Source organism: Elephas maximus, chromosome 22 (assembly GCF_024166365.1).
Source record: "Elephas maximus indicus isolate mEleMax1 chromosome 22, mEleMax1 primary haplotype, whole genome shotgun sequence".
NCBI lineage: Eukaryota > Metazoa > Chordata > Mammalia > Proboscidea > Elephantidae > Elephas > Elephas maximus.
The window spans coordinates 10,050,333-10,062,373 of NC_064840.1; the positions used below are offsets into that span (position 1 = coordinate 10,050,333).

A 12,041-nucleotide genomic window follows, 5' to 3' on the forward strand; every position below is an offset into this window, starting at 1 on the left:
ACACAGCAAGGGCTCAGCAAATGGTAGAGCTGCTGATATAATACAATATTATCACAGCACTGGTACCCGTTTTTCTTTTATTCTGCATAGGGAAAGGAAGCTCTGCAAGTGCTGAACAAACTGGGAATCTGACGGAATTTATGTGTAACCTGGCATGGGATTTTGCTGTCAAAGAAGGATTCCGGGTTTTCAAAAAGACACCAGCCACAAAGCCATCGCTGAGGTCCCTTCACACCCAGGCCAGCCCACAGACCCTGCTGAGCATCACAGGCACAAGAAGCTATAGCTCTTTTCCAGAACCTTCCCCAACTTGTGCCTCAAAGGGATCTCTGGTCATCTCTCCTGAGGGCCTCTCCCAGCCAGTCAGAGAGCTGTACCACCCGCTGAAGCAGTTCGGGGAGCAATGTGTGTACCCTGTGGAGCAAGAGCTGCAGATCCACGAGGCCTCAGCAGACCGATGGACCCCCTCCCCACTGATAGAGGACCTCAAGGTAAAGCAGTGTGCTGAGCACCATGTGTTGGGTAAAAAAATGTGGATGAAATCCTAGTTCATGAGTTTTATCCCGAGTGTGATGACCACGCATAACTAAGACTATGACGCCATTTACAGGGCGCCTCCCAGGTCCTGCCAGGTAAGCAGGCGAGGAAACCGGTTTGTCCAAGGAACACAGCAAACAAGTAACAGTGTTTGGATTCAAATCCAGGTCTTCTGGACTCAAAACCTGTGATTTTTTTTTTTGGAGAAACCCCAAGAATAGGGCCCCTGGACACCCTTATAGCTCAATACTGAGGTCAGTCCTGAGGTTCACCCTTCAGCCAAAGATTAGACAGGCCCATAAAATGAAACAAGACTAAAGGGACACACTAGCCCAGGGGCAAGGACTAGGAGGCAGGAAGGGACAGGAAAGCTATTAATGGGGAGCTCAAGGTGGAGAACGGAGAGCGTTGACATGTTGTGCAGCTGGCGTCCAATGTCACAAAAACAGTATGTGTGTTGTTTAACCAGAGACTAGTTTGCTCTATGATCCTTCATCTAAAGTACAATTAAAAAAAAAAGAACCTGTGATTTTTCCCCTTTCAGGAAATACCAGCAAAAAGATGATTATATTCATTTCCTTATTCTGCCTCTGCTCAGAACTCCCTGGTCTCCTCTGCGCCCCTTCTCATTCTTCTCCATTTGTTCCGACTAATCTGCCTGTTTTACCCTTGCTTGCTGCCCCCTGTGCAAATACTGGTACAGGTACATGTACTGGCTCCGTCTGCACTTGACATTGAGGCCAGGCCCAGTGTAAACGTAACTCCGGCCTGCCAGTGCCCTCCCTGGGAGTAGAGTAAACGATGAGATTCATAATCTCTAGTGTGGGCTGCAGCCGGCCAGCCTCTGTCGGGCACTTTATACTATGTGTGAGCGCATGTAATCACCACAACAACCCAATGAGGTGGGTGTTGTGGACGTCTGTTGGGTTCGGGCCTCCTGGTATCCATTCCACCTTCTCTTGGTAGCAGCACCCCAGTTTCTTTGGGGCATCCCCTCTATGCCTTTGGAAATAATCTGGAGGAACCTCCCCGATGGAGAAGTGGGCACGTGAGCCCAGCTGGGCCAGCCAGACTTTCGCTACCTGGGATTACAGCACAGCAGTGAGCTGGGCGACAGCAAGATTGGAAGCAGTTGGCGCTCACTTGTTTCACAGCAGCGGGGCCTGGTGGAGTGGCCAGGGGGCCTTTTCCAGGGTGGTCCTCTAGCTTCTCTGGTTCCTGTCCATGGCTGAGTTTTGTCTCTAGTCTTCCTGCCCAGTTTGAGGGTTCCAGGCAGCCCACCCACAGGGTCCCTTTCTCCTCTTGTTAGGCACATTCAGTTTCCACGGCTGCAACTCCTTTGGCCTGATAAGGGCGGAGCCACATCCCCCTGGCCCACATGGAAACGGAAACTCAGAGCTCAGGTATCCTGCCCAGGTCTCCTGGTCAGCACAGGGTAGTACTGGGTCTGACCCCAGGCGGGGTTACTGGCTGACAGCCTGAGCTCCTGACTCCCAGCCTGGGCTTACTGATCACCCAGGCAGGCGCTCCAATGGGGGAACATGAGGTTGTACTTGTCCCAGGAACAAAGTTTCATCTCATAAAGGAAGTGTGCTCAGGGGTCTCCTAGCCACCATGAAAAGGTGCTGGGGTTGCAGCTGAGGGGACTGGGCCCTGTTCCTCTGAGCAACTACCTGGAAAACCAGCTGCTGTCAAGTCAGTTCTGACTCCAACCCCGTGTGTCAGAGTAGAACGTGCTTCATGGAGTTTTCAGCTGCTGGTTTTTGGGAAGCGTATCACCAGGGCTTTCTTCCTGAGACACCTCTGGGTGGACTCAGTTCTCTAACCTTTTGGTTTGCAGCTGAGTGCGTGAACTGTTTGCACCACCCAGGAACTCTGGGAGCATGTCCTAATAAAACTCATTACAACAATAGTAACGCTAGTAACAACAACACAAGGAGTAAGCGGGGGTGTCTGGGATATGGAGACTTGGGGGAGGGCCCCAGTTGCACTTTCTGTAGGACTTGGTCCTGTCCTGGGGCTGCCTCGTGCTTCTGCTGCCTACAGATCTGCAGAGCCTCTATCCAGCCCTGCGGTGTGACCTCGGGTCACTGTTTTGGGTGTGCCCTTCCTCCTGGGCTGTTTGTTTGCCTTATGCCATCCAGTCCCCTCCATTTTTTCCCCGTGGGTCAAAATGATATCATTCACTGTGGTTCTCTGATTTATTTTTCCCATGACAGGAAAAAGCCAAGGCCGAAGGACTCTGGAACCTTTTCCTACCCTTGGAGACTGATCCTGAGAAAAACTACAGCACAGGCCTGACCAACGTCGAGTATGCACACTTGTGCAAACTCATGGGCTCCTCTGTGTACGCTCTGGAGGTACTTGCTTTAACGGCGTCCTGGTCCTGACGAGAACGTCTCACCACACTCTACCAGTCACTCTCCCGCATGAATAGAGTTCCCTCTGGCTTGCCCTGGGTTCAGGGGCCCTGACAGTAACATGAGCTTCTCATAATGAGGAGAGGACAACTCCAGGCAGGCAGCTGAAGCAAGAAAGCCACTAGGGGGTTTGCACAGGCCTACTGGGCTTCCGTTAGTCTCCAGTTCCCACCCTAGACCCCCACCCCTGGTTCTTTCTCCTTCTCTCAAATAAGGAGGCACTCCGAGGTTGCCCTTCATGGGGCCTGAGATATTATGTCCAAAAAGTCACAAAGAAGGTATTAACCAAAACCAAACTCATTGCTGTTGAATCAATTCCAACTCATAGTGACCTTACAGGACAGAACAGAACTGCTCAATAGGATTTCCAAGGCTGTAAATCTTTACGGAAGCAGACTGTCTCATCTTTCTCCCGTGGAGTGGCTGGTGGGTTCGAACTGCCAACCTTTCTGTTAGCAGCCAAGTGCTTAACCACTGTGCCGCCAGGGCTCCTCAAAGAATGTATAAGAGACACAAAAAAAGTAATAAAATGGCAGAACTAAGTTCTTCCTTATCAGTAATTACCGTGAATGTAAATAGATTAAATGCTCCAATCAAAAGCCACAGCATGGCAGAATGGATTAAAAAAAAGATATGCTGTCTACAAGAAACATATCTTAAGCACAAAGACACTGGTAGGTTGAAAGTGAAAGGATAGAAAAAAATATTCCATGCAAATAGTAACAAAAAGAGATCTGGGGTGGTAACTTTGATATCGGATAAAATAGACTTCAAGTCAAAATCTGTTATAAGAGACAAAGAAGAACATTACATAATGATAAAAGGGTCAATTCATCAAGTAGATATTACAATTATAAATATATATACACCTAACTTGAAAGCCCCAATAAAGCAAAATGTCAAGTATCTGCATCTCTCTGGGGAGAGGAAGAACTTTCAATTAGTGATCGGGGGGTCAGTGGCTTGGAAGGAGTCCCGGTCCACTGCTTCTAGGGCACTTGAAGTCTTCAATGTGGACATGGGAGTCACCGTTATGCCCTTTCTCCTTTGTAATCTTTAACTGCTGTGCTCCAGACGCAGGGAACATGGAGCTTCTGGTGCGATACGGCACTGAGGAGCAGAAGGCCCTTTGGCGGGTGTCTCTGCTGGAGGGCAGGGCCCGCTCCTGCTTTGCCATGACAGAGCCTGAGGTACTGGCCCACGGAGGCCCCTTTTGACCAGGCCGGACCCTCACTACCAGGCCTGGCTGGCCCTGCCCCACAGGAAGCGCTCTAACTGGAGTGTGCCTTCCCCAAGGTTGCCTCATCAGATGCCACCAACATCAAGTCTTCCATCAGAGAGGAGAACGGCTACCATGTCATAAACAGTCGCACGTGGTGGATCTCAGGTATTTGGCCTGAAATTCACCCTTCATTCACACTTCAGTGGGTCTGTATTGATAAGCTTGTCTCTCTGTCCCTTCCTTCTGCCCAGTGGCAGGATCCATTTTTAAGCAGAGGCAAAGGAGATCTATCTCTGCACCCGGCAAAGGCAGCAGGCCCAGTGAGACCAACAGCTCCGCGAGGAGTGCATGGTTCTCAAGAGCTGCTGCACAGGGGTGGAGATGACGTCAGATGGGACAGACTCCCCCTGCTCTTGTGACTCTAGGAATCTCCTGTTCATTCCCTCCTGCTCTCCATTCTGTTGTGGGCACCTCCCTTTGGAAGTTCACTTCCTCTGTGGCTTTCCCTTCCTCCTAGGTCAGGTCTATTATATCATGAGGGCTCTGTTGCTAGGATGCTGAACAGGTTTCAGCAGAGCTTCCAGACTAAGATGGAGTAGGAAGCAAGGCCTGGCAATCTACTTCCAAAAACCAGCCAGTGAACACCTATGGAGTACAACAGTCTGATTCCCAGCCAATCATGGGAACGGCACGGGACCGAGCAGCGTTTCGTTCTGTTGTGCATGGGGCCACCATGAGTCAGGAGCTGACTCCGTGGCAGCTAACAACAACGACCAAGCATAACCCTGCTGTTTACCCAGCGCTGCCTCTGCAGGGCCCTCCGTGAGTACTGCCCCTACATCTCCCCGCATTTTACAGAGGAACGAACTAGGACTCCGAGAGTAACTAGCCCGAGGTAGTAACCCCCAGCTAGCAAGGAGGGAAGCCGGAATTCCAGGTTTGCCTAACTCTGGAGCCCACGCACAAAGCCGTTACCTTCACAGTGCCTGTGGAACCAGAGCAGAACCTCTGGCAAGAACAAGGTAGCGGCGTTCAGCCTCTTGTCTCTATATTTTCACCTCTATATGGTGCTTCAAAAAACAAATTGCTCTTGTGATTTTGGATTCATTCTTCACAGGCAAAAGCTAATTGCTCGTATTTCTGGTCAAGAGCCTGCAAACCCTCTGAGCACGTCGAGGCTTCCTGAGCTCTGCCTGCTTGCCGGCTCTGCTGTCCCTGTGCCAGGCCTGCGAGGGGAAGGAGGGCTGATGGCCCCAGTGTCAGATATGGGGCCTTTCTCTCTCCTTTCCTGGCAGGTATCCTGGATCCTTGCTGCCAACTCTGCGTGTTTATGGGGAAAACAGACCCGCAGGCCCCGCGCCACCGGCAGCAGTCGGTGCTCCTGGTCCCCATGGAGACCCCAGGGATCAAAGTCACCCGGTCCCTGAAAGTATTCGGGCTGGAAGATGCACCAGGTTGGTTTGCACCCCCTGGGTGGCGGAGCTGGTCCTCAGGGAAGTGGCTTTGGGCAGCCCTTGCTCAGTTCCAGTTGTGACAACATCTGGAGGGCCACTCACCCCTGCATTCATTCCATACACGCATAGCAACCACGTATGCAGACCGCAGACAGGCACTCAGGTACTTTTTCCTCTTAATTTACCTAGAAGTTAAGCCGAAATCTCTGTGAGACCAGGAGGCCCCCCAGGGCAGAGGAAGGAAACGGGGTGTGCACTCCAAACCTGCCCTGGTCACTCCTCCCCCGAGCTCCAGGGTGCAAAGCTAAAGCCCAGCCACTGCTCTGGGGTCCTCTCACAGCTAAAAACATTGACATTTTCCTTTTAAGCATTGCCACAGGATCGCTACATTGTAGGGTCACAAACTATGAGGGAGTTTGAATGTCAGGTACAATCATGTTTTATAAAAGGAATGGCAAAATACTCATTTGACTTTATAAAGCCAAACCAGTTGCTGTGGACCTTTTCAGCTACGTCCCAGCTTGAGGGTTAAATAAAGGCATGAATATTGCCCGTGGATGAGGTGACCTAACGTGGAAAATAGGCATGGCAGGTTCATCGTGGTGATGTGTTTGGGTCTTTCAGGTGGCCACAGTGAAGTCCTGTTTGAGGCCGTGCGCATGCCCAAGGAGAACATAGTCCTGGGCCCCAGCCGTGGCTTTGACATCGCCCAGGGCCGACTGGGTTCCAGCAGGATCCACCGCTGCGTGAGGCTGATGGGGTTCTCGGAGAGGGCCTTGGCGTGCAGGAAGGCCCGAGTGAGTTGTGGTTAATATACAACCACTCCTTGCTCCCACCGCTGACCCAGAATTGCCCGTCGGCTCTGCCATGGGGCCGCAAGTCCGAACTGTTTCCCGAAAGCAGAGTTAGCAGGGGAAGTAAGGTGCAGTTCTTGCCAAGACGCTGTGTCCCTGCCTTTGCTTTGCATTTGCTACTTTGCTGAAGTTCGGAATTCGGAGCAGAATGGGCCCCGCTCTGTCTGTGTGACCAGAAGGAGCAGGCTGGGCTCTGTGGTGGCAGAGGGCAGCATTCCAAGGTCCAAAGGCTCACGGGCTGCTGGGAGCTATGCCTGCCCCCAGCACACCTTTAAAAATGAGATACGGGAGAACTGCGTGGATCGCTTTGGTCTCTGGGTTCCACCACCAGCCCCGTAGCACCCCCTCCCCTAGATGGCCTAGAGCTCTGGCCACAGAGCTAGTCCTGCTGTGACTCCCCGCGCCAGGCTGGAAGCCTAAAGAAAGGAGAGCCTTTGATCGAACGCACAGACCGTTTGCCAAGAACAGTAATTCAGATCAGTGGTATCGATTCCACGAAGATGCAGCAAACCTTTGAGACCAAACAAATATCTCCCAAGAAACCATGCAAAGAACAAACTCCATGCAAAGAATGAAAAGAGGTTGTGCTTTACAGCCTTTTTGAGTGGAAACTGACCAGTTCTTTTTCCTTTGAAAATAAAATGCCCCTCTTCGATGGGTCAGGTAGGGCAGGTACCTGCATTAAAACTCAACCTTCCTGGAGAGCGGTTTGACAGTATGGTTCAGAAGTCTTCAGAAAGTTTGTAGCATTAACATGGCAATTCTATTTATAGACTTAATTGCAAGAGAATAATTAAGAGTCTACAAAAGATTGGATCTGAAGAGGTTCACTGAAACACTGATTATAACAGCAAAATGTTGGGAATGGCCTACGTGGCTGGTGATTTGTTCAATTAACCACGGTACAGGCGTGCAGTGGAACTGCAAAATGATGCTGTAGAAATCTGTGTCTTAACAGAAGTGTTCATTATATCCTCTTAAATGAAAAAAAAAAGCAAGCCACAAAGCAATATACAGACTATCACTCCATTTTTATATATATATAAAAGCATATGTATGTGTATGGGTACAAAAACTCTAGAGGGACACCCACTAAATCCTAAATATAAGTAAGTGGATGGCAGGATTGTAGGTAATTTTCTTTTGCCTGAAAATTTATACTTTTTTCTGCCATGAGATTATTGTTATAACAGTTGTTTTCATAAAAAAGGAAGAAAGAATACCTTATAACCTGTTCTGATACCTTGTGCCTTTCCAGGGCTAAAGTCACCAAAAAAAATTTGTTTTTTTTTTGGTCACCAGCACAGATAAAAGGTGCCCGCCAGGGGGCTCCCGCGCCCGGCTTTCCTCCCGAAGGCACTCTGGGGCGCACAGCTGGTGCGGAGTCGGTAGAGGGCACCCTCACCCTGTGTCGATCGCATAAGGCTCCGCAGCCACTACTGTGCTTCACAGCCTTTTGACAACAGAGTTGCCTTCTATCCTGCCAGCTATAGTATATACTAAAAAATTTCAGTCTGTTATACAGCCTTCCTCTGATTCTGCCTCTTCAGACACTCTTGTGCAGCAGTGGCTTTGGGTGTAAATGCTATGCACAGAGGATGCACACAAAACCGCAATATGATGTGTACAGGCTAATGCCTCAAACCAGTCAGACGTCCATTTGTTATCGTGTCTGTTAACAAGCCTTTATCGCTTAGTGTTTATAAACCCCGCTTAGCACTGGGGGGAAAAAAAAAGATTAGCATTGGGCCAGCTGCGTGCTCAGACAGAAAGAACTGTTCCTTGCCTGGGAGCTAGCCTTGCCCCTCCTGCACGGAGGAGGCTGAGTTGTCAGGGTAAAGGGTTCCTGGACGTAATTTGCACAGTTGTCGCTGCTGTCTGCATCTGCATCTTCTCCCTGTGGATTCCTATGTCTGGAGAGCTGGCAAATCTGCAGATAAGCTGTAGGCTCCTGCTTTCCTGTCTGCTCCCCACCGGGGCCTGCCCTCTCCTGTGTGTTCGTCTACCCACCCTCTCGCCCCAGTGGCTGTGGCACCCTCAGCCCAGTATGTCCTTAGCCCCATGTCTCCTGTGTCAACAGGTGAAGTCCCAGGTAGCCTTCAGAAAACCTCAGGTGGAGCAGGGCACGCTTCTGGCCGACATCACCCAGTCTCGGGTGGAGATCGAGCAGCCCCGGCTGCTGGTGCTCAAAGCTGCCCACATCATGGACATGGCTGGAAATAAGGTAGGAGGCTGAGGGGTTCCTGTGAGGGTCTTACAGATGACAGAGGGCCCGAAGGAGGGAATTAATCCTGAGAATCTATAGACTGACTTTGACCCAGTGAACTTCTGGGTCCAAGTCAGTGGGCCTGACAGGGTCACGTGGCCCCCTGGCCTCAGCCCCACCCAGGCCTGGCCTCCCAGGCCATGTTGGCATCAGTGATGGCAAACGGAGAGTAAGCGAAGGAGAAGGGACCCTCCGCTGGCCTCAATCCAAAGTACAGAATCAGCCAAAATAGAAGCTTATTTTCAAGTTTGCTGCTTTTCATTGCACAGCTGTTTCTGATTGCCTCTCAGGGGCCAGGCTCTATGCCCAAAGGTGGCCCCTGCCTGGTCCAGCCTCTGCTGGGCGGCCTCCACCTCCGGGCTGAGGGACTGCAGTAAAGCAGGGACAATCCAGGTCACATTCTCAGCTCCTTGGCACTATGTGCCAGGTGTGGTGGAGGCTCTGGGAGCGCCTGGCTGCAATGACCTGACCCAGCAATGCTGGTCCTCAGAGCTTGCTTTCATGGAGCCCCGGCTGGCCATGACCTTGGCACTCTATTGGTTGGAGATGGAGCTGCCCATGACCCTGAAGGAAGTACAGGCTGCTCCCCACTCAGCATTCTTTGTGACACGGGGAAGTCATCCATGCCCTGGGAAGAACGTCAGTGTTCCTGAGCACTTGCCTCACACCTCAGCATCTTTAATCACTCCTGTGATCACCAACGGAAACCCTGCTGATATAGTGATTAAGAGTTATGGCTGCTAACGAAAAGGTCAGCAGTTCGAATCCACCAGGCACTCCTTGGAAACCCTATGGGGCAGTTCTACTCTGTCCTATCAGGTTGCTATGAGTCAGAATGGACTTGACAGCAATGGGTTTTTTTTTGGTCACCAACGCTGCACCCCCACACCCTTAGGTGCAGGCAAGGCTTACAGTCTAGTAGACCCACCTTCTCTGTGGAGCTATTGTTTTTACTTCTGTCCTATGCATTTTTCACCAAGGGTTCTGGCCTCGGTCATGCCCTCATGACCCACCCTCTCTTCCTTGCAGGCTGCACCATTGGACATTGCCATGATTAAAATGGTAGCCCCAGCCATGGCCTGCGGAGTGATCAACCATGCGATTCAGGTGAACGTGCCTACTGATGCTGGTGTGTCTGAACCATTTACAGCACGTGCTCCCCAAGCTCCTGCCGGCTCTAGCTGCTGCTCCTTACTGCAAATGTATTGTGCATATGTTACTTCCTGTTCCTCCTTGCAACAACCCTGGGAGGTGGGCCCCGCTACTATCCCCATTTTGAATATGAGGCCACGGAGGCACAGAAAGATCATGTGACTTGTCTAAGTAGCTGGACTTGGATTGATGAGACCATAGGTCTTTGTAACACCAGAGTTCAGCCTCTGAACCAGGCAGGGCTGCCCCTTCCCACATCTTACTCCTGGCCCCAACATAGAGATTTCCTGGTGGGAGGTCACCCTGCAGAGTGGACTTGGTGCATATGGCATCCACAGAATGGGAAGTGTGACCCCACCTCAAATCTCCTAGAATGTTTGTTCCACCCCAGTGTCGTAGGGGGCATCCCCAGGAAGACACCGTGACGAGCAGGCAGGCTGTGGTTGGGGCCCCAGAGATGAGGGTTCACCCAGGGCTTCCTCCCCCATGTCTGCCAGGCCTTCGGAGCAGCAGAGCTGAGCATTGACTACCCTCTGGCTCATTTCTTCACCTGGGCCCGAGCGCTGCGCTGCGCTTTGCTGACGGCCCCGACGAGGTGCACTGGGCAGCAGTGGCCAAGATGGAGTTGAAGCCCTGCGCTTAGGCCTGCGGGACTGCAGGAGCCGACGGTCCCCACTGGGCCTGCCACTGCCCACAGCTGAGATAACACGGCGTGAAAGGTCTGGCCTATGTCATTCCGGCTCCTGCCCAGCAGCTCAGTCCTGGGGCAGTCCCTGGGCACTCACCCTCTCCAGGTCCCCACAGAAGACATTTCTGTGAAAGCCCTGAGTTTGCTATGTCAGGCCCAGAGGAAGATTGGCCAGGACTTAGGGGGGTTGGTCCGGAGCCTGGGAAGCTGGTGTCCAGGCTCAGTGCTGGGTTGGGGACCGACGCCCCCTCTCTCTGACTGTGGTGTGTGAGGCTGTGGGGACCAGTGCAGATATTGTGGGCTCTGCTGAGGCCGTATGCCTATGCTTGCTCCAGAAAGGGCAGCCTCCTGCCCCATAGGTCCTCTCGAAAGACCCAAGGCCAGAGCGCTGCTGGGAAGTAGGATGAAACCTAAATCGTGATGGTCTTTGTTTGAGTGTCCACCACACAGAACGCTAATTAACATGTGATTTTGGAAAGGGGCTTTGGGAACACAAAAGAATAAAAAAAATAATCTCAGACTTTATGAACTTTGTCACACAAAATGGATTGAGAATAAAGCCTTGCTCTCCAGCCCCTCTGTCTCAGCACGTGTGTTGCCTCCTGGTGCTTCTAGTCAGTGGGGTCAAGGGGGTCCTGCCAGCGCACCACCCCCACGGGGAGGGCACAGATACCACCTTGCCGCTGCTTAGCTCAGGACGCTCGTGCTCACGGCAAACATCCCTAAGGGCTTTCTGGTGTATCTGCGCCCGTGTACCTTCCCAAGGCCTCTGTCTGCTCTGGATTCAGAGAGTATTCCGAGGGGAGGGGAGATGGCAGACGATATGCCATTGACGGTTAGAGAGTGGTATTCTCCCCTCTGAGGAAAGCAGAAGTGCTCTCTTAGAAGGTCTGAGTTCTCTCCAGTCACTGGTTTCTGAGAAGTGGGTGCCCCGCAGGCCCAGCGGCGTGCAGAGATAAGTCATGGGCCTTTGGGACTCAGCCTGCTAAACTCATCATCTGTGGTGGTGTGGCCAACCCTCCCTATTTTAGTCAGGCCAATGGGCAGGGACGTCCCCCTTGTCTGCTCCACCATGGACTAGGCCCCTTCACGGGAACCGCTTCACCTGGGAGAAGGCCCATCTGCTACAGCCAGGGCCATGCACCTTCAGTCACTGGGAGACTGGTGAGAGGCACCCCAGATATTCTTGCCCCAAGCGGTCGTGGATGGCTGACCTTCCTCAGACAGTACTTGAGAAAATGTTTAAGAAAGATTAAATTAAGAAAGTTAAATTCAAGCCAAAAACTAATTGCAATCACAACATCAGCCACGATGGCTGCCTGAGTTCTTGCTTTGGGCCTCAGGAGGAAGGAGGGGTTTCATAAAAAGGAAGGGCCTTGGTAAGCAGCCTGGCATGTCACAAGGCCCTAAGAGTTTCTCTCCTGGCCTCTGAGGTTAACCTCACTTGT

The 12,041-nt window shown here is 51.8% G+C and overlaps 1 protein-coding gene across 1 annotated transcript in view; it reads left to right on the plus strand.

Annotated features, from left to right (window-relative positions):
- ACAD10 (acyl-CoA dehydrogenase family member 10) overlaps positions 1 to 11,165 on the plus strand; it is a 53,576-nt gene extending 42,411 nt beyond the window's left edge. The window contains 9 exon segments of the mRNA XM_049865525.1: positions 91 to 491; positions 2,757 to 2,897; positions 4,254 to 4,344; positions 5,475 to 5,633; positions 6,258 to 6,430; positions 8,568 to 8,711; positions 9,783 to 9,860; positions 10,403 to 10,465; positions 10,468 to 11,165. Coding sequence (XP_049721482.1) covers positions 91 to 491; positions 2,757 to 2,897; positions 4,254 to 4,344; positions 5,475 to 5,633; positions 6,258 to 6,430; positions 8,568 to 8,711; positions 9,783 to 9,860; positions 10,403 to 10,465; positions 10,468 to 10,548 — 1,331 coding nt within the window. The 3' untranslated portion in view covers positions 10,549 to 11,165.
- The last annotated feature ends 876 nt before the right edge of the window (positions 11,166 to 12,041 follow it).